Source organism: Meriones unguiculatus, chromosome 18 (genome assembly GCF_030254825.1).
Source record: "Meriones unguiculatus strain TT.TT164.6M chromosome 18, Bangor_MerUng_6.1, whole genome shotgun sequence".
NCBI lineage: Eukaryota > Metazoa > Chordata > Mammalia > Rodentia > Muridae > Meriones > Meriones unguiculatus.
This window is the reverse complement of record NC_083365.1, coordinates 22071617-22094319: the sequence shown is the minus strand read 5'-3', so window position 1 is coordinate 22094319 and position 22703 is coordinate 22071617. Positions and strand designations below refer to the sequence as shown.

Sequence of the window (22703 nt, the reverse complement as noted above, 5' to 3'; positions counted from 1 at the left end):
TTTGGTACCGTTTCTCTGTTTTGAGATGGTGTCTTCCTCTGTAGTCTTGGTTGGCTGGGATCTCACTATGTAGCTGAGGCTGGTCTTAAACACCTGAGCCTTCTGCCCTTACTCCCAGATTCTGGGCTTAGAGGCTTGTACCACTGCGCATCTCCCCATCCGCCCGTCCTGACTGCTTCTCCTACAGAGGTGAAGTATGCCAGCTGCACAGCGTTGGCGTCCACAGCTCCGTAACAGTCGTCTCAGTGATGCGTCTTTATAGTTAGGCTTGCCTTTGCTCTAGTTACATAAGCACTTCTTACCTTAGCCAGACATGGTGACCTTAACATTGCAGAGGCAGAAGTATCTTGAATTGAATGGAAACTAGCTGGGACTTATTTATCAAGATCCTCTCTCAGCACGCCTTTAATTCCAGCACTCTGGGAGGCAGAGGCAGGTGAATCTCTAAGTTCGAGGCCAGTCTGGTCTACAAAACAAGTCCAGGACAACCAAGGCTTCACAGAGAAACCCTGTCTCAAAAAAGAAACAAAGCAAAAACAAAAACAACAACAAAAAAACCGAAACAAACAAAACAACCCAAGTCATTATTCTTTACCTCAGCTATTTATGTACTTAAAGAAAAGCTTGACTGTTAGGGTGCGCCCCTTCTACCAAGGAATGGAGTCTGGAGTAGCTTTTCCCTTTTGAAGGTTGTTTTGTTTAAAGTTTGTTTTTAGTTAGCTGTATATCTACGTGTGTGTGTGTGTGTGTGCGCGCGCGCGCGCGCGCGCGCACGCACGCACGCACGCACGCACTTGGGTGCCAGTGAAATGGCCAGAAGAGAGCACGAGATCCCCTTAAGCTGGAGTTACAGGTGGCTGTGAGCTGCCTGATGTGGGTGCTGGGAACGAGCAGCAAAAGGTTCTTAACCAGTCAGCATCTCTTCAGCAGCCCATACGAATTCTCAATTCCTGCTGCTGCCCAGGCCCACAGGCCTACTGTAGCCCTGTCTGCTGGGGAATAGCAGCCTCTCTGCCAACTATTCTGAAAGATCATCTTTCCACCTAGTACAGAAGACTTGAGAATTAGAATGGTTTTGTTGTTGTTTTTGTTTTCCGAGACAGGGTTTCTCAGCCTTGACTGTCCTGGACTCACTTTGTAAACCAGACAAGCCTTGAGCTACAGAGATTTGCCTGCCTCAGCCTCCCGGAGTGCTGGGATTACTTTATGTGTGTCACCTTGCACAGCTAAGAGCACATGTTTTACTTCTTTGGACAGCTAGGAGGTAACATAAGACTATACAGTGAAACCTTGTTTCGTTCTAATCTGGCCTAGAGGACTCAGTGGTAGTACTGTGATCCAGAATTAAGGTTGCTCTAGATAGTTTAGGTTGGGTTGGGGATTCCTGAGGAATCCATGAAATTTGAGATAGAGATTATTGTCTTTTTTTCCTCTGCTGTAATGATGTCCATCCACACATCTGTCTGGGGAAAAAAACAGTACTGTGCTGTATCATTTCTGCTTTGATTTTACATCTTTGCGACTTGCAAACCAGCCTTTTAAAAAGTTTTGGTTGGTGAAGTGGCCATCCTCTTCACCAACCAAATGTACACACACCAGATGCTTCCTGGAGTTTTTTCGAATATGCTCCTTTATTTTTGTCTTTTAGTTTGTTTGTTCTTTGCTCATTGGAGACAGGGTCTTAGTATATGCAGCAGTCCTCCTGCCTCCATCTCCCAGGTGCTGGCATTATAAGTATGAGCCGCCATACCTGGATACTGTTTACATTAGTGAATCATGAGTATTCATATGGAGAAATGTTTTGTCCCCTTAGATTCTGTAAGTCAGAAAATTGATGAGAACAGTTACTTTGAAGTTTTTACAGTTTTATTTATTCTGTGTATGAGTGAGTGTAGTGTATGCGTGAGCACCTTTACCATGTGGCACATGTAGAGGTCAGAGGACAGCTTACAAGAAGAATCGGGCTTTGTTTCCTCGTGTGGTTTCAGGAACTAAACTCAGGTCATCAGGCTTGGTGGCAGGCACCTTTAACTTGCTGAGCCACGGACCAAGAGCAGCTAATTTAAAAGATCAATGGGACCAAGCCTCAGAAATTGCAAAGAACACTTTAGTGGCTGAAAGCTATAGTGCTGTGCAGAGGGTGTAGAATTAAAACTGCTCAGTTCTTATGTTGTGACACTTATTATTAAACAGATACAAAAGAGTCTAGTTATTTGTGTGATATCTTGGTTAAGAGAGAAACTAAGAGAAAGAAACACAATTTTATAAAAATAACTTAATGTACATGAGACACTTTCAGAGTCCTTTTTAGAAACAACTAGATAAGGAAATGTGAATTCTCCCTTGTCTTAAGGAGAAAAAAACCCAAAAACCTTTGAATGGCTTATTTTTTTCAAAGCTGAATATCAGCTACATTTAAATAAAGTTAAAAAAATAGCTGAAGTATTTACCTAAATAATTTTTGTTTTCTTTTATAATATTTGATTTAAAAATTTTTAAAAAGATTTTATTATATAGTGTTGTGCCTGCATATATGCCTGCACACCAGAAGAGGGCACCAGATCTCTATAGATGGTTATGAGCCACCATGTGGTTGCTAAGAATTGAATTTAGGACCATTGGAAGAGCAGCCAGTGCTCTTAACCTCTGAGCTATCTCCAGCCCCTAATTTTAAAATTTTTATTAACTTTTGAGACAGGCTCTCATATAATTCAGGCTGACCTTAAACTCAATATGTAGCAGAGAATGACACTGAACTTCTGATCTGTCTCCCTCTAATTCCCAAATGCTGAGATTACAGGCATTTTGCTACCACACCTAGAGAGAGTTATATTAAAAGTATTGTGGATATAGCCTTGTTTCCAGCAGTTTTGAGCTGGGCATTTGGCCCAGCCTGCAGTTCAGCACTTGTCGCTGCTGTGTCTTCTGTCCCAGAACTTCTTCCAGCCTTTCTGAGTCGTGTTTATGCCCACACTCACCTCTTAGACTCTGCTGTCTTCTAGCTGTTAATCTATTTCACTTTTCCTCCCTGAAACTTCTGCGTTCTCCTTCTCTGACCCACCTGGTTTTTCAGGCTTTTCACTTGGATCTAGTTGTGCCACTGCTTAACGCTCTGTAATCTCTGGGGGTGTCTAATGCATGTATTAATAGAAGAAAGTCAATAGAGCCAGGCAGGCGCTAACCCAACATGCAGGTTACTAAGGCAGGAGTGTCAAGAGTTCAAAGTCAGATTGGGTTGCACAGAAAGAGCCTGTTTCAACAACAATGGAGTAGAACACTTTGAAAAAAAATACAACTTTTACTTTTTTTCTTTTTCTTTTCTTTTTTGTATGTTTGTTTGTTTGAGACAGGGTTTCTCTGTGTAGCCATGGCTGTCCTGAAATTTGTTCTGTAGACTGGCCTCGAACTTACAGAGATCCTCCTGCCTCTGTATCCTAAGTGCTGGGATTAAAGGCTGACATCACCACTGCCTGGCCTAAACTTTGACTTTTAAATTTACTTAAAAGCAGCTTTTTGGGTAAGTTGGTCTACATGGCTGGGAGCATTTTGTTCTTGTTGTATCATAAAGATGATAATAGCATATGCTTCCAATAAAGACTATTACTGCTTCCTACCAGACAAGATGATAAAGTATTCATTATATTTTACTTGTCTCTTTATCACTTCTTTTTGGCTTTTGACAAGTTATGTGATTACCAGATTTTAAAATACAGTGGAACCTTTTGCACATTAATTTTGTACTACAATGGAAGAAAAAGAAAGCCAAGCCATTTTTATGTTCTTTATAAAATTTATAATGTCTGTGTGTGTGTACATGCCATAGTATCCATTGTGGAAGTCATAGGGCAACTTCTACTCACTGGGCTCTGGGGATCAAACTCAAGTTGTCAGTTAAGCAACAAACAACGGGAACCATTGAGCCATCCCACCAGCCTTTGATTTGTTTTTTGTTTTTGTTTTTCAAGATAGGGTTTCTCTGTTTTGGACCTTGACTGTCCTGGACTCTCTTTGTAGGCCAGGCTGGGCTTAAACTCACAGAGATCCGCCGTTTGAGTGTTAGGATTAAAAGCGCGTGCCACCACTTCCCAGCCCACCAGTCTTCTTGATATGTTGGGTGCCAATATTAAGTTGCATTTACTCTTCAACTCCCTTTTCATATTCAGGATGGGGAAAAAAAACAACTTGAGGAATCGTGCTATCTCAAATAATTTTGTTTTGGCCACTGTCAGCATCTGTAAAAGTGAATACAGAACCCTTTAGACAATTGCTTTGTTTTCAGCACAAGAAAGGAGGGAAGGAAGGAGAAAAACAGCTTCAATGGAAGTTCTGATTTTCTTTTTTCAACGTAAAATACCGAATTGCTTTTATGTAGAACGGGGCTTTTGTTTTGGAGATAGGGTCTCTCTATGTAGTCCTAAGTGTCCTTGAATTTGCTGTTCAAGGCTGGCCTTGAATTCACAGAGGTTTGCCTCTGCCTCCTATGTGCTGAAGTTAAATGCCGTGCACCTTTACTCCCTGCTGGGTTTTTGTTTGTTTGCTTATTTTGTTTTTGTTTTTTGTTTGTTTGAGACAGGGTTTAATATGTTCCAGGCTGGCTTGAAACTCATTATGTAGCCAAAAATGAACTTTCTCCTTTTCTATAATGCTTTTTATTTTTAATTTTGTGTATGTGTGTCTATGTGGTATGTGCCTGTGAGTACAGTCCTATGGAAGTCCAGAGACGTCAGATCTGGAACTGACTTACAGACAGCTGTGGACCTGATGTGAGTGCTGGAATCAGGGCCTCTGCACGAGCAGTATGTACAACTAACTAATGAGCCATGTCTCCAGTTATGATCTGCTGAGGATCAAAACCAGGGCTTCCTGCGTGTCAAGTAAGCACTCTAGCCACCGAGCTCTGCACAGCTAGCACATGGCTTACGAGAGTGAAGCCTTCCGTATCCTGTCTCCTTTTAGCCTCATGTTACCCATAGTAAGCAGTCAAGTCAGTGTGTTACTTGTATTTACAGAGAAGAAAACAGTCTCAGGTTAAAAGGCGTGGCTCTTTTCCGGTTCTTTTGACCCAATTCTAGAATCATTTGTTAGCTATTATTCCTGAACACTATTTACTTGAAATGTTTTTATTTCACATATAAATTTAATTCGGAACCAGCATGGAGATTTATGCCTATATTCTCTGTGCTGGAGAATGAGGCAGGAGGGTCAGAAGGTCAAGTTTATTCTTGGCTCTGTAGTGAATTTGAGGCCAGACTGGGTTACATGAGACCCTAGCTCAAGGGGGCAAAAACAACAACAATAGTGCTATAGCTCAAAGAGCTAGAATGGCTTCTGCTCTGGATTCCAAGACCTAGGCATCTTAGGGATGCTGTCTGACATCTTCAAGTTTCTTTATTCTCCTGCCTCCAAAATATTCACAGTTCTTAGTAAGTCAGGGCTTCTCAAGTCTGAAACCACTTCCACTCTCTGTTCCAGCCCATCTTCCGTCTTAGTGTTTGGAAGGAAACTGGTCCTAGGTTGCTTGTAACATCCACACACCCTTAGGATGATGTGGGGTAGTTTGGTACACACCTTCTGATTTGTTACTTGACTGCTGCCATTAAGCTGTTACCTCAGTGAGAGTCAGGCTGTAGCCTGTCTTATTAAATAAGAAACATCTTCCCTCTGGCTTGTATTTTGGTCTGTCTTTGATGTGTGTCTATATCACTGCTTGTCTGGTGTTGGGTGGGGCTTTGGAAAGCAACAGGGTGCTTTGGAAAGCAACAGGGTGTCAATACGTATGAGAGTCCTGACTGACAGCCAGTTCTCCTCCTTTCCTTGGTAGTTTATGGTGGCTCTCACTGGGGATGCTCTGGCCCCTGTGCTCAGAGTTCAGGGGCCTTTGTACTGACATAAGATATACTCTTCAGTTTCTGTGACTCTTTTAATCTTCAGGATAAAAGTAAACAAAACACAAAGTTCAGAAACTATCCCTTCTCAGATACTGCTTTTGTGGCTTTTTAGTTTCTAGGATAATGAATACAGAGCCCTCCTGACAAACATCCACGTAATATAAAAATCCAATAATGCCGAGGGTCTTAGAGATCATCTGGACTCATCATTCCACAGATAAGAAAATAGAGGCTTGGACTTTTGACAGATAGCAACAGGGCTTTCCCTTCACTACTGCCTTAGTTCCCCCAAAAAAAATCATAACATGCAGCTCATTTCCTGTACTTTATCCTCAGTGGACAAATCATCAGAGCATCAATTCTGCCCTGCCTCCCCTCACTCCACTTACTGTCACTCTGACAAGGAAAGACTTCGTATTTCCTCTGTCTCAGACTCAGAAGAATAAGGGATTTGATGTGATAGGTAAGCTGTCTCCAGCGGTCTCTAACAGAAAGACTGGAGTAAAATATTTCTCTGTTGTTTCTCTTGACATGAAGTGTTGATTATCCTCATTTATACTTTGATAGAATGGGTATTACACAAATATTTAATATATGTACTTAGGTCAAAAAACATCTAGGAATATCTGTTTATACATTTTAATGTAAAATACTGCAAATATGATCTATCCTCCAGGGGCAAAAAAAATCTTTGGCTGATTATTGGAACTCTTTGAGTCTTCCTGAAATTCTCAGATTTTCAGTGTTTATTTTGGGTATCGGGAATAGAGGTGATTCTCCCACCCTGGTGTCAGAGCTGAGCAAAGGGCATTCACTGATAGCGAAGTCTTCTACCAGTGAGTACACCTTCAGCCAAAAAAAATGTTTTAAGAGTTTTCAATTTTGTGTGTGCGTTCATCTGGGCATGCATGAGTCATGGCATACACGTGGAGGTCAGAGGGCGACTTTCAGGAGTTGGTTCTCTCCTCCCACCATGTGGGTTCTTGAGATTGAACTCAGCTTGTCAAGCTGATTTTTTTTCACGAACACCAGAAGAAGGAATCAGATTCCATTACAGATGGTTGTGAGCCACCATGTGGTTGCTGGGAATTGAACTCAGGACCTTTGGAAGAGCAAGCAGTGCTCTTAACCTCTGAGTCATCTCTTCAGCCCCCAGAAATTTATTTTTAGGTGTAATATTCTCATTTTCCTAGAGGGTCACATACTGCACTGTTGGTTATTTTCGTTTGGTGTCATAGAGCTCCCTGAGTCAGCCTCGTTGGGGGAAAAGGGCAGCTTTGCCATCATCTTCAGAAAGTTGTTGAATCAAAGACAGCCGACACCCTTTTCACACTTAGGCTCAGCAAAGAAGCCCCCTTTAGGTCAGCATTGAATTTTTGTCTGTTTTTACTGTTGTTTTTTGTCCCTCCCCATAAAGCAGTGTCACATGCAACAGATGGGAGGCGGTTGAAGCTTAGGCAGAGAGAAGAAGAGCAGAAGCATGAGGAAGCCCTGGCTTCACGCTTCTTTCCCAGCTGGGTTCATTTGTGTGACTTCACACTTAGGTAGTTTTTCTCTGGTCGACACCCACTCCCCCGGGAGTCCAGAGTTTGGCTCTATTGCACATTAGAAACCCACACCCGTAGGCAAACATAGACCTGGCCACTTTGACTCACACATGACCCTGGTAACTCACTCTGAACTGCCTCATATTTTTGTTGGGGAGGCGTCCAGACCCTGTTTGGGAAAGGTGGATTGAGGCCGTTTTCATAACTGAAACCTAGAGTAGTGTATATACTTTTGTCCTATTTCTTATAACAAGAGCCAATGGAGCAGTATACATTATTGACTTTTAATACTGTCTGTATGGAAAATTGGTGTGTGTGTGTTTTAGCTAAAAAACATTGTGAACGGTTTTTAATTCTTTTAAACTGACTTGCAAATCACTTTCCTTAAGCATTTAAAATCAGAAATGCCTGAAACTTCAGGTTTAAGAGAAAATTACATTTTCTTTCTAGATGATGACCTAGGTGTTGAAATTAACAGTTTAGAAAGCAAATTCACCTATACAAGTCACTATTCACTCATATAATATCTTATCCCAGAACATACAGTTGTTTTATTTTCATTCCCCTTTAAATGAAAAGTAAACAGCAATTAAAGTAATTATATCACACCATTAATGCTAAGGAGGATTGCGGGTTTGAGTTCAGCCTGGGTTCCATAGGAAGATTTAGTCTCTAAAAAGAAAATAAAGCACCTACAAGAATATTTTTATCAAGATGAAGTAAGAGGGATGGTCTTAGGAAGAGCTGCTGTGAGACACCGATAAGGTGGCTTCTTCCCCAGAGCCACCAAAACAACAAAAACTACCCAGGATTAGTGTACTGATCCTGGGGGAGCGAAGTTTATCATCCTGTTAGAGTAGGATCAAAAACACTGTGCTTTTGTTAAATAGTACATGTAGAAAGTGTAGTTTACGAAAATGAATGGTCTGTGGGGATGAAAGGATCATCATAATTTAGTGCAAATTCCTTATAGAATGAAAATTAAAAAGTAGACTAAAACTCATCAGTTACTTTTCAGTTACTAAAGTCTTTCTAGAGCAGCAGGTTAGACTATCAGAAGGCTAGAATTACAAACATGTGCCGCTTGTTATTTTAATGACCCAGATTGCAGGTTCCTGAAGTGGAGAAGTCCAGGATCTCATGTTTGTGATCTAATGAAACACTATTACAGTGTAATCTTAGATTACTTTTTTTTTAAATGTGTTTGTATGTTTTACTTGCATGTATGTCTGCACCACTTGGGTGCCTGGTGCCACGGAGACCAGAAAAGCACTTTGGATCTCCTGAAATTGAGCTGCCACATGGGTGCTGGAGAGTGAACCCGGGTCCTCTAAAAGGGCACCCAGAACTCTTAGCTTCTGAGTCATCTCCAGCCCTCAGTCTTTGTCACTGCTGTCAGTGCAGTGCCCACCATGCAGGCGTGAAGACAGAGTTCAGATCCCCAGCACCCACACGAAAGCTGGGTAGCATGTCTGTAACTCCACTGGGAGCAGGGACGACAGACGGGTCCTTGGAGCTCACTTCCAGCCAATCTCAGTAAGAGACTCTGTCTCACACACTGACGTGGAGAGCAGTGGGGGAAGAGACCCTTGACCTTGACCTCCGGCTGGTGCATGGGCACTCACGTCCACATGTACACTACCAACAGAAAAAGAAATAAAAGTAACAGGAAGCAGGAGACAACACTGCCTCAGTGTATTTTATGAGTTAGGTCTCTGTTGCAAATCTGTTTCTGCACTTACTAGCAATGTAACTTAGTGCCTGTCTGTGTAACTGAATTGGGTCCTCTACAAGAACAGTATGGACTCTTAACCGTTGAGCTGTCTCTTGAGCCTCACAGTCCAGATTTTAAAACAAGACTTAACAAACTAACTTCACTTACTGCTTCCTCGGAGTTGTCGATGCTACTATTTGTGCCAAAAAATGGCCTTGGCCCTTTCTCCCTGTGCTTTTTGTCATTTTTAGCCTGCAAAAAGCTCTCTGCCTTCCCGAGACCCCCCCTGAGTACTCGGCTCTAACCTGAGTGCTCTAACCCAGCATGCCAGCCCTCAGCAATTTTACCACAGAAAATAGGGCCAGTTGTTTTCTGTTGGTTTTGTGTTTGTTTTTAAAACCACAGTCTCACTGTGCAACCCTAGCCTAGCTTCAAACTCAGAACCCTCTGGCTTCCACTTCAGGAGTACTGGTATTATACGCGTGTATCACGTCATTAAAGTGCGTAGTCCTATTTCAATTTTCCTTTTCTCCCCCCCTTATAGTGGACATTTGGGAGCAATAAAAATAAGAAGAAAGGAAAAGCCAGAAAAATAGAGAAGAAAGGAGCCATGAAGAAACAAGCCAACAAAACTGCCTCCTCGGGCAGTTCAGACAAAGACAGTTCAGCTGAGAGCTCAGCTCCTGAGGAAGGTGAGCCCAGCATCCAGCCCAGAAGGAGGTGTGAGACCGGGGAAAAAGGGGCCTGTCCTACAGCTGGGCGTCTGCTGGAGAGCTTGTTTCCTCAGTGGCCATGGGTTTGTAATACCAAAGGGTTGGCGAGGCCACTGGAGTTTGCCATAGATCCCATGCTGTGGGCTCCTCTCAGTCTTGAGTACCTTCTCTTCTTTTTTCTGGAAATTTTGTCTGACTGAGAAAGGAAATCTTTGAAACAGATACTAAATCCCATAGAAAATATTCTTCCATGAAGACAGTTCAGAAATTATGCATTTTTTTTTTGTCAATATTCGTTTGACAGCTGAACTTATTCCAGGACTAAAATAGTAAACTTTTTTTTTTTAGCCAAAAAATGGCCTTACCTGGTTTTAAGCCCATGTTTATGAATGCAAGTCGAATCAAGCAAACTCTGGTATAATTGATGATTTAAAATCCATTAGTAATATATGCTGTCTTTTTTTGTTTCATTGTTGTTTTTGGTTTTTCGCTATTTAGGTCAAACTGGCCTTGTACTCTCTTTGCAGTCCAGAGACTGTTGATCCTCCTTCCTTTCTCAAACTTCTGAGTCTGAGTAAAGTAAAAAAGAATGCAGAATTATCAAAATCTAATGGATGGGTTTGAGTTTGTGGGGAACGAGATGTTTATGTGGGCTGAAAGCATCGCCTAGTACATTCTAGCCTTCATGCAGGAAAACCTGGGGGCAGTTTCTAATCAGGTGATCCAAGCTACCAACGCCTGGAGCCACAGACAGGTATTACGTACTTCGGTGACCCTGAAAGGGAAGGCAGAGCAGAGTTGCCTAGGGGAGGAAAAAACTACAGCAGCACCAGAGCCTAGCCCAGACACCACCCCCCCAAGCCAGGAATGCCAGGGTGAGGAAGAGGAGGGATGAAGGCAACTTTTTTTTAAAGGGGTTGGATTGTAGCTTGGTGGCAGCCAACTTGTCTGTTATACTCAAAGCTCTGAGTTTGATCCATAGCACCATGGAGTTGGGACAGCAGCAAAGAACATAAATCACTTTCGGAAAATGCTTGCCAAATTCATAACCTAAATTCTTTCTTGACAGAACAAACTAAACCAAATTGGAGGATAACTATGACTATTAAAACTTAAATAAAATTAAATTTGTATTTAAAATTTAGTTTCTCAGTTTCGGTACTCACATTTCAATTGTCTGTAAGCCACCCATGGCAGGTACCATTTGAATGAAGGATTATTTATTTAAAAAAAAAAAAAAAAAAGGCTGAAATGGGGAGATGGCTTGGTAGTTAAGAGCAATACACACTGACAGAAGACCTGAGCTAGTTCCCAGTAAATGAAGCCCAAGCTCCAGGAGGATTGGATACCTGGGCCCCCGAAGGTACTACACCTGGGCACATTCCCACACAGAGACACATGCACATAATAAAAATAAAATTTAAATTAAAAAAATACAGGCTTATTCACTCATGGCATAAAGATTGAGATGTGTAAGACAGGGCATCCCCATTTGCAGCTTTTCAGGTAGAGAAGACTACACACTCCAGAGGTGGGCAAGGTTTGGTAGTATGTATTTTCAGTCTCGACACTTGTGAGTTAGGGGGTGGTGGGGCAGCCTGGTCTACATGGAAAGTTCCAGGTCAGCCAGGGCTGCACGGTAACATGGGTTTATTAACTTTTTCTGTTGCTGTAATAAACTAAGGGAGAGAAGGTTTATTTCAGCTCACAGTTTTGGGGTATAGTCCATCATGTAGCAGGAAAGGCCTGGTGGAAGAAGCCTGAGGAGCTGGCCGCAGTATGTCTGCTGTCAGGAAGCAGAGACAGATGAATGCTGGTGCTTGGCTCCCTTTCTTTGTTGTGTTGATCCAGGGTTTAAACCCAGAGAATGATGCCGCTCATTTTAGGGTCGGCCTTCCCACTTCAGTTACCTGAATCAAGATATCCCCTCATAGGCGCGCCCAGAATCTTGTGATTCTAGATGGAGTCAAGTTGACAGTCTTTACCATCATATACAGAATAAGCTTCGCATTGTAAATATTTTCATTACCACCTCAGGATTCTGTTAAGCAATGTAGCAGACTGTAATTCTTCAAACTGTAATGCTGTTGAGAGAGAGGCTGACCTATGCTTGGTGGTGCACCCCGTAGTCCCAGCTGCTCAGGAGGCTGAGGCAGTTCAGCCACAGGAACTCAGAATTGGGGGGTCAGCCTGGACAACATAGTGAGCCTCACAACATTAACTGTGCTGGCTAGATGGCTCAGTGGATCAAGATGCTTGCCAGCAAGAGAACGCAAACCCTGGAACCCAGATGTTAGGAAATTACTCACTCTAAAGGTTTGTCCTTTCACCCCTACACATGAGCTCTGACACATGCTCTCTCGTACTCTCTCTCTCTCTCACACACACACACACACAAAATAAGCAAGTGTAATAAAATTTAATTAAAATTTTAAAAATTAAGAAATAAGCTGGAGAGATGGCTCAGCAGTTAAGAGCATTGGATGCTCCTCCAGAAAACCCAGGTTCAAGTCCAGCAACCACATGGCAGCTCACAACTGTCTGCAACTCAACTTCCAGGGACTCCAACCCCCTCACACAGATATCTACATATATATGTGTAGGCAAAACAACAAAATATACATAGAAATAAATAAATTTTTTTTAATTAAGAAATATAGCCAGGTGGTGGTACTCAGGAGGCAAAGGCAGGCAGATCTCTGAGTTCTGGGCTACAGAGCGAGTTCCAGGACAGCCAGGACTACACAGGGAAATCCTGTCTCAAAAACAGACAGACTAATTAGACCTTCATACTCTCTTTACTTAGATCATTTGTTATCATTGCCTGTACATTACACATCTCTCCAGTATCCTTTAATAAAAAGTAGCCTTTATATTTCTTTCTATTTATTTATTTATTTATTTTGTTGTTTGGTTTTGGTTTTGGTTTTTTGAGACAGGGTTTCTCTGTTTAGCCCTGACTGTCCTGGAACTCTAGAGATCTCATGATCTTCGTGCCTCTACCTCCCAAGCGCTGGGATCGAAGGTGTGCACCACCACCACCCGGCAAAAATGTGACTGTTTGTTTGTTTACAGGTTGTTTTTATAGGGCCTGTGATTTTTTTTTTTTTTTCACAGTAACAGAGTTGAGGTGAAAGTATGGTAGGCAGCAGGCCTGTAAACCCGGGGCTCAGCAGGCAGAGGCAGGAAGACCGTGAGTTTAAAGATGTCTTGCACTACATAGAAAACCCTGTCTCAAAGAGGAAAAGAGTGTGTTGGCTTATGTTTCCTGCCTAGATTTTCCTAGTCTGTTCGTATTTAACTAAAGGCAGATCAAGGAGACATCCCCAGTGAGTGGCAGTGGGTGTGTACCCAGGGGAGGCAGGTGTCGCCCTGGGGTCACACAGCATGGGGTGCTCTGACACTTGTCCTTTGCTGCAGGTGAAGTGTCAGACTCTGACAGCAACAGCTCCTCCTCCAGTTCAGACTCAGACTCCTCGTCAGAAGATGAAGAGTTCCATGATGGCTACGGAGAGGATCTTATGGGAGATGAGGAAGACAGGGCCCGCCTGGAGCAGATGACGGAGAAGGAGAGGGAGCAGGAGCTGTTCAACCGCATAGAGAAGAGGGAGGTGTTGAAAAGAAGGTAAGGCTCTTGCTACCCTGTGCGCTCAGTTTGTTTCTCACAGTTGAAGATTCTTTTTTCCAGCTTCACAGTGATGAGAGCTTCTACCCATACAATTGGTCTTCTCATTCATTACAATTTTTCATAAATTACATGGAATGCCAAACATTTCCTTTCACAGGAGGCTTTGTGAAAATGGTTTTGCCAAACTATAACATGCTTGAGTTTGAGCATGCTTGAGTCAGGCTAGGCTGTGATGTTTGGTAGGTTGGGTATAGTAACTGCATTTTCAGCTTTCAGGGTTTCAGCTCCAAGTGGGTTGAAATGTAGTCCCTTAATAAGCTGAAGGGATCTGTTCATAGGAATAGGCAGTTAGAGATGTGATTGTTAGTATAATGTAAACCAAATAGCTGAGGGTCACATTTATTGATCCTTTTCTAATGTGCATTTTTCAATAAGCTTTTTGTGGTTCTGGTGATGTGAACCAAGGGCCTCAGGCATGCTGGACAAGATTACTGAGCTGTGTCCCTCTTTTTGATTTTTGTTTTAAGACAACTTTTTGCTTGGTGTAGTAGCACTCGCCATTAATCCCAGCACTTGCCATTAATCCCAGCATTTGTGAGGCAAAGGCAGGTGGATCTCGTGGATTTCGAGGCCAGCATGGTCTACATACCAGGAGTAATCGTCGGGATTAAAGGCAATATGCCACCACCACCTGCTATAATTAAATTTTTTAAATAAAAAGTAAAGTATATTATTTCATTTTTACCAGACAAAAATTATTGAGAAAGTCATAATCTTGTCTTCGTTTTTACAGTGCGTGTGCGCATGTGTATGTGTGTGTGTTTACAACATATATGTAGGTACTCATGACTGTGTGTGCACACGAAGGTCAGAAGAGGCTGTCAGGTGTCTTGTATTTTACCTATTCATTTGAGGCAGGGTTTTCTTGGCTAAGCTGGAAACCAGCAAGCTCCATTGACTGTCCTGTTTCCATCCCCCGTGGAGCTGGGATTACAGGTATGTGTAGGCTGCGTGGCTTGTTGCGTGGATGCAGGGATATGAGCTCTGTATCTCATGATTGTGCTCTTAATCACTGAGCCATCTCTCCAGCCTTCAAGTTTAGAATGTCATTTTATTAATTAACGAAAATAATCCCAGCACTCAGGAGGCCATGCTGGGGCTCTAGAATGAAACTCTTAAGTAAAACAGAAGGCTGAAATGTTGGACTGGTGATGTGTCTCAGTGTAAATTGCTTGCATGGTTTTCCCAAGACCCTAGGTTCAGTCATGAGCATTGCCTTGCATCCTGACGTATTTAATCAGAAGCTGCTTCAGGCTCCTGGGGCTTTTTTACTTTAAATGGCAGAAGTTCTTTCTCATCTCCCAGAAAGATCAAAGTAAACGTGGCTTTTGTCTTAGGTAATGGAGTCCTCAGAACTAGTTTCTTTTCCTGTCTACCTAGTATCTTGAGAAGAAAATTGACGCACTCTGGCAATTGGTTCAGTTGTCTCAGAGAGCCTGTTTGTCCCTTCTAGAGACCATATTAAGTATAGTGAGTTATCCTAGACAAGAATGTTCCCTTTCAGTCAGCAGAAAGTGGTAGGCATTCGTTTTGAGTGTGTCTGCCTCCGAGGTAACCTGTATTGCAACAAACAGGATTTGGAATACTGTGCTGGAGTTGTGAGTGAGGAAGGGTGACTTCCAAAGTTTGGATCTGTGGTCATTATGGAGACCATAAAGGTTGACATAAAAGGCCAGGATCACAAATTTTGAGAGCAGTTTGTCCCAAACTTTATATTTGACGTTTACCTTTTTATTTTATTATTTTTGAGACAGTTTCTCGGTATGTAACTCTGAGTGGCCTGGAACCTGCTATGTAGACCAGGCTGGCCTTAAACTCACAAAGATGCACCTGCCTCTGTCTCTTGAGTGCTGTGACTAAAAGCATGTATCACCACACACAGTGAGTTTTATCTCGGGGGAGTGGATGAGGTGGGGATCGAACCCAGGAAGCTTTTTAATAATAGGGAAGTATACTGTCACTGAGACTCTTGCTTAGGTCCCCCCCCCCCCTTAGAAGCAGTTGATAGGGCTGGAGAAATGGCTCAGAGGTTAAGAGCACTGGCTGTTTTTCCAAAGGTCCTGAGTTCAATTCCCAGCAACCACATGGTGGCTCACAACCATCAGATGAGATCTGGTGCCCTCTTCTGGCCTGCAGGCATACATGTAGGCAGAACACTGTGTTTGTAATAAATAAATAAATAATTTTTTAAAAGAAGCAGAGTGACATTTTTTAGCAACTAGAAGAATGTTGAAGGTGATGACAAAAGTACTTAGAAGCACTGAGCAATACAGTAAATTCACTTAGAAAATTCATCTTTTGTTGGTCTCTCTCTTTCTTTTCTCTCTCTCTCTCTTTCTCTCTTTCTTTCTTTCTCCTTCCTTCCTTCTTTCCTTCCTTCCTTGCTTCCTTCCCTCTCTCTTTCTCCCCTCCCCTCCCCTCCCCTCCCCTTCTTTCCTTCCCTTCCTTTCCTTCCCTTTCATTCAAGACAGGGTTTCTCTGTGTATCCTTGGCTGTCCTGGACTCACTAAGGTTTTTTTTCTTTTTCTTTTTTTTTTTTAATTTTAATAAACATTTAGAAACTGCTTCACATTTTGAAAATATGAGCAACTTGTACAAAGGCCTGTTCTTCCTATGACCTGATGAGTTCATCATATTAGGGCTCTTATTTAAAAGGGAGATGTCAGATCCAGAGGCTGAGGTCCCTTAGCAAAGACCTACATAGAAGCTGAAATCCTGGTCCAACCTAGCACTGATCCCTCTCAGCTCCCACCCCAAGAGGGGAGATTATACAGGAGGTTTTTTTATGTAGCCCTGGCTTTCTTGAAACACTGTAGTTTCTCTGTAGACCAGGCTGGCCTTGAACTCACAGAGATCCCCCTGCTTCTGCCTCCTGAGTGCTGGAATTTAAGGCCTGTGGCACCATTGCCCAGCTTTTTTCTTGTCTTTTTAAAAAGAATTTTTTTTTTTTTTTAATTTTACTTTGTGTATGGGTGCTTGGCCTACATGTATGTCTGTGTACCGTGTGTGTGCCTGGAACCTGCAGAGGCTAGAAGAGGATATCACATCACTTGGAGCTGGAGCTAATTTAGGCTGTGAGCCACTGTGAGTTCTGGGAATAAATCCAGGCCTGTGCACCTAAGCATTGAGGAGCCATCTTTCCAGCCCCCTAGACACAGAATCTTGCCGTTTTCCTTTCACCTCAGCACCCACCTCCTGGTGCGACACCGCTGTATGCGCGGTGCTCAGCTTCACTTACCATGTTTTTAAAATCAGTCCATGTGCATACACTGACACTTCACTCCTTGTTAGAGCGGAGTGGCATTCCATTAGACGTACATGCTGCGGTTTGTGAATTCGCTCAATTGCCATTAGAGTCAGTTCTGCATTTTTCTACTATGAATAATGCTATTCTAAATGTTGATATTCAAACATTTGGATACCTATTTTCAGTTAATTTGGGTATATTCTGCAGTGTTTTCACTTGATACACAAAATTATTTTCTTTATTGAGACAGAGTTTCATATATCCCAAGCTGGCCTCAAACTCATTATATAGCTGAGGATGACCTGGAACTCTGATCTGAGTATTTTCTCTCAAGTCTACTCCAACGTAATGCTTTTGAATATTTTTTTTTTTACTTTGTTTTTGTTATTATTTGTTTTTTAGTTTGGTTTACATGTATAGGTGCTTTGCTTGTCTTTGTACCGCATGCATGCTTGGTGCCCACAGAAGCCGGAAAAGGGTATTAGGTTCCTGGAGCTACAGACAGTTGTGAGCTGCCATGTGGGTTCTCTGGATGAGCAGGCAGTGTTCTAAGTCACTACTAGGCCATCTCTACAACCACAGTCAACAATTTTAATATACTTACAGAGCATTGGAGTTTCAGGAAGCCAAGAAATTATTTTTTGTGTGACTCCTTTCCTCATTTCCTGTCTTCTAGCCAATAGGAAACAGTCTTGCCCGGTGCAGTGGCGAACTCCTGTAATCCCAGCACTCTGGGAGGCAGAGGCAGGTGGTTCTCTGTGAGTTTGAGGCCAGCCTGGCCTACCCTACAAATCGAGTTCAGGACAGCCAAGGCTACACAGAGAAACCCTGTCTCAAAAAGCCAAAAAAGAGAGAGAGAGAAAAAAAAAAAAGAAAAGGAAAAAAACAGTCTTTATATATATATATATATATTATTGCTTTTTAAAAGCCAAATATCTTTTAACCAGATTTGAAATTAAGAAAAAACTAAAAACGGCCAAAAAGAAAGAAAAGAAAGAAAAAAAGAAAAAGCAGGAAGAAGAACAAGAAAAGAAAAAGCTGACTCAGATTCAAGAATCTCAGGTAGGAGGCCATTGACAGCACAGCTGTGTGTTTGGTGAACTGTACTCGGGGCGGGCGGCTCTAGCCTGGGCTAGTCAGTGCGGGCTACGTCAGCAGCTGCAGCCTGGAGTCTCACTAGTCTCTGAACATCTCTGCACCGTCGGCCACACTGAGGAACTCCTTAGGACTTGTTCAGGCAAGACTGGCTAGCTAGGGGTGCCCTTGCAGGGTAAGTTGGTAAACCTCCTTTCCCAGATAACCACCTTGATTGTATTTACTGAGACGTGTGTCACCCTAGAGTTAGTGTAAATACAGTTATAAAAATTACTCCTCTCTGCACTTGAAGTAACATTATCAACAGAAATTAGATCGTAATATAGAGTGTTCTTCTAGGAAGAGTTCACTTTTTTTTTTTTTTTAAGTCAAGGTCTGACTGTGTAGCCTCAGCTGTCCTGGAACTTGATACATAGACCAGGCTGGACTCAAACTCAAAGAGATCCACCTGCCTCTGCCTCTCAAGTACTAGAACTAAAGGCATGTGCCACTGTGTTCAGCTGGGTTTTTCAGTTCGTACAGTCAGTAATTCACAGGGACCAAAAGTGTTGGTCTCTTCCCAACACTGAGTGAAATGGCCAACTCCATACCTCCTCAGGTGACTTCCCACAACAAAGAACGGCGCTCCAAGCGGGATGAGAAACTAGATAAGAAATCTCAAGCCATGGAGGAGCTAAAAGCAGAGCGAGAAAAACGGAAGAACAGAACGGGTGAGTGGAGAATTGAATGATGATCCCGTTATTCAGCCTCTACTTAGCCCATGGCCTTTCTTGTTAACCTGTATTCCCTTTTTCCGTCAGATTGTTTTAAAATGAATACCAACGACGCCAGGGGTACCTTTTATAGATGTGCTTATTTGTTACTTAAACAGTAACCTGCCTGAATGTGTGCCTGCAGGCAAGAAGAAGACACCAGATCTTATTATAGATGGTTATGAGCAACTCTGTAGTTTCTGGGAATTGGACTCAGGACCTTTGGACTCAGCCAGTCCTCTTACATTAACTCAGAGCCATCTCTCCAGCCCCAACAATGCCATGTTTTAACTATAATAATTCAATATCTTTTATAGACAAGGGCCCGAGTATTATTTCTTTGATTTTTATACCAACTTTATTGAGAAAAAGATTATGAAATACTGTATACTCACAAAAAGTTTACAAGCAGGCAGCGTTTAGTATGTGGTATTCACAGGTCTGTACAGTAAAACAGTACTTTTTATGCATTTACCCATAAGAAACTCACAGATCCACAATTTCTCAGCCTAATGCAGCCACTAATCTACTTTCTAAATATTTATTATACATGAAATTATATATGTGTAATCTTTTTATTCCTGGCTTTTTTTCCTTTTCTTTTCCCTCCCTCCCTCCTTCTCTCCCTGCCTTTCTTCCTCTTATCCTCCTCCCTCTCTCTCTCCCTCTTTCCTCCCTCCTTCCTTCCTTCTTTCCTCCCCCCTTCTTTAAGGCAGATTTCTTTTTGTAGGCCAGAGCTGTCCTGTATCTCGCTATGTACACAAGACTAGCCTTGAACTCACAGAGATCAGCCTGACTCTGTCTCCCAAATGCTGGGCTTAAAGGCATGTGCCACCACACCAGCTGATATCTCTTTTTTTGTTTGTTTGAGCGTTTGATAATGCATCCAAGAAATCCTTGCCAGATCCAATGTCATGATTCACCAGTCATTTCCTCTAAGACTTACAGTTTAGTTTTTACATTTAGATCTTTGATCCATCTTCAGTTAATTTTAATATATGGCATAAAGGGGCTTATTAACATCTTTCTTCTGTTTTATATTATTATCCAGTTTCCTCAGTATCCATCGTTGTTTGTTTGGGAATTGTTTTATCTTGTTTTGAAACAGGGTTTCTCTGTATAGCTCTAGTTGTCCTAGAACTCATTCTGGGCTTAGAGATCTGCCTGCCTGCCTTTGCCTTCTAGTGCTGGAATTAAAGGTGGGTGCCACAACTGCCTGGCTTCAACACTCATTGTTGAAGACACATTTGCCCATTTAAAAAAAATAAAAGGCTGCTCTTTTAAAAATAGACAGATTGCTGTCTTTAGAAAAAAAAGTTGATAAGAGGAATGGACAGCTGACTCAGCATTTAGGAGCACCAGCTGCTCTTTTGAGGGCCTGTGTTCAATTCCCAGCACCCACATGGTGGCTCACAACCACCTTTGAGTCAGTTCCAGGGGATCTGGTACCTTCTTTTGACTTCTGGGAGCTACTGCATGCATGTGATACACACACATACATGGAGGCACACAAGCTCGAACACACACACACACCTCTTCTTAGGGGTGGAAGCCAAAGGTGGACATCAGGTGTATTCCTCAGTTGCTCTCCACTTCATTATTCAAGATGGGGTCTCTCGATTGACCTGGAACTTGACACTCTGGCTCCTCAGACTGGCCAATAAGCTCCAGGAATCTGCTTGTCTGTCTTGCCTATGCTGGGATTACAGGTATGTGACCCTGCACCTGGCTTTGTATGTGAGGTCCGGGGATCTGAGCGTGGGTCTTTATGACATTTGGGAAGGATTTTGCCAGCTAAGCCATTGGCGCAACTCTCCCCTCTTGATTTATTTAAGATAAAGACTCATATCCCAGACCGTCCTAAAAATGTTAGAATTACAGGCTTGCATCATATCACACTCAAATATTTTTTTAAAGTTACTCATTACAGTTCCTTTCTGTGTAGTTATTCATCAAATGAATATTTTGATTTTGATGTTAAAAAAATAACCTTTAAATTCTTACTGTTTCATGAATAAATTATAAAATCCATGGTTCCAAATTCAGATCTTCTAATAAGCATCTGCAGATAAAGAGAACAAAGCAAAGACAAACTCAGTTTCTTTAGATTTATCTGTTTTATATGTATGAGTGTTTTTCCTGCATGCATATCTATGTACCTGGTGCCTGTGTGCTGTTATCACAAACCCTAGAATTAGAGTTAGAGATAGGTATAACCTACTGTGTGGGTGCTGGGAACTGAGCCAGGGTCCTCTGAAGAGCAACTAGTGCCATCTTTAAACCACTGAGCCATCTGCTCAGCCCCCAAACTCGGTTTCTTACATGCTTTTTAACAGTAGTCAACACAAAGCTTGTATGGTCTCTGGTATCATAATTTCTCCCACTGGCAAACTAGCAGCTGATTCTATACCAGACACCGACTAAGTGTCCTGTAATTCAGTTCAAGCGCTGTGCTGACACTGTCTGCCCACAAGTTGAGGGCTCAGTCCTCCGTTGAATATCCAGGTTCTTTTATGTGCTTCTGAGCTATGGGCCTAGTCCTGCTTCCCTTTGATTTCAGTTAATTTGCTACAGTGTTGCACGGGACTTAAATTTGTTTGCCTGTGTTTTGTTAAAGACAAGGTCTTAGGAGCTTAGTCTGGCCTGGAATTCTGTGTGGTCTTAGTTGACCTTGGATTTGTAATCCTTGTGTGTCTACTTCCCAAGTGCTAGGATTACAGCTCTGTACTCTCAGTTATCAGTTTATTTATAAAAGCTGTTACAGTGGATCCAGCTGAAATGATTCAGAGGGTGGGGCATTTGAGGGCCAGGCCATTCTCTAGGAACTTCCACTGGTTCAGCCACCCAGCTCTCTATATATTATCCTATGGAAGATTCTTTTATTTTTTATTTTTGTTTGTGTTTTTGAGGCTTAATTACAGAGGAAGGATTGAGCAAATCACTGGCCATTGATAATCTGTTTAACCTTCAGCGCTCTCTTCTCTTCAGAGAATCTGACTCTCCGCTCTAATACTGCCTTGGTCTTTCCAGGGACCAGCCCCTGTCCTGAAGCTACCTATGGGCTTGCAGCCACCACTCAACTTATTAGCATACTAAAAGACACTCTCACATTGAAGATTCCATGGATTTTAGGAGTTGTGTGCCAGGAAAGGGAATGAAGATGTATTTCCTAATGTCACACAAGGTATATCAAGGGGAAGTTTAGCCTCCATATCCTTCTACTTGATGCCTTCCTTGCCCTCTTCCTACAGTGGGCATCACTGAAGCAGTTCATATACATGCCGAGGAGATGGGTGTCACTCAGTTACTAGGATGCTTTGCCAGCCATGCACAAAGCCCGGGGTTTGATCCCAGCCATGAAGGCATCCCTCTAATCCCCCAGCATTTGGGGTACTTGAGGCAGTATAATTACAAGTTTGAGGTTATTCTTGGCCACATAGCAAGTTCAAAGCCAATCTAAAATATGTCAGACCCTATTTCTCTATGTATTTTTTTTTTAAAAACATAAAGACAGACTCACATGCTGTCTTCCATCAGCCATCAATGGGTAACATGCCATACATACATACATACATAAACATACATACATACATAAACATACATAATCTTCTTTCCTTCCTTCCTTTTTGGTAGTTGTATGAATTTTGTATTCTGGGGGTTATTCCTGATAGGGGTTTGGGGTAGGTTTATTGTTGCTTAGGTTTTTTAAGTATAGGGAGAAAGACCCCTCCTGCATATTTGTATATGAGAAGATTATTTTATTATATTCATCTTTTGTTTGTGTATATGGGGGCACATATATCCCATATATTTAGAATTCAGAAGACATCTTTTGAGAGTTGATTCTGCCCTTCTACCATGTGGATTCTGGGGATAGAACTCAGGTTGTCAGACTTGGTGACGAGCACCTTTTGAGCCACCTCCCCAGCCCCCCTTTTTTTTTTTTTTTTTTTTTTTGTTAAGATTTATTTATTTATTATTTATACATGTACACCTACAAGCCAGAAGAGGGCACCAGATCTCATGATAGATGGCTGTGAGCCACCATTTGGTTTCTGG

General features: G+C 42.2%; 1 protein-coding gene across 1 annotated transcript in view; it reads left to right on the top strand.

Annotated features, from left to right (window-relative positions):
• Rtf1 (RTF1 homolog, Paf1/RNA polymerase II complex component) overlaps positions 1-22703 on the top strand; it is a 58936-nt gene that overhangs the window by 15500 nt on the left and 20733 nt on the right. Inside the window, exons 3-6 of the mRNA XM_021640588.2 lie at positions 9694-9841; positions 13283-13487; positions 17745-17859; positions 18491-18602. Coding sequence (XP_021496263.1) covers positions 9694-9841; positions 13283-13487; positions 17745-17859; positions 18491-18602 — 580 coding nt within the window. The remainder of the gene's footprint in view (positions 1-9693; positions 9842-13282; positions 13488-17744; positions 17860-18490; positions 18603-22703) is intronic.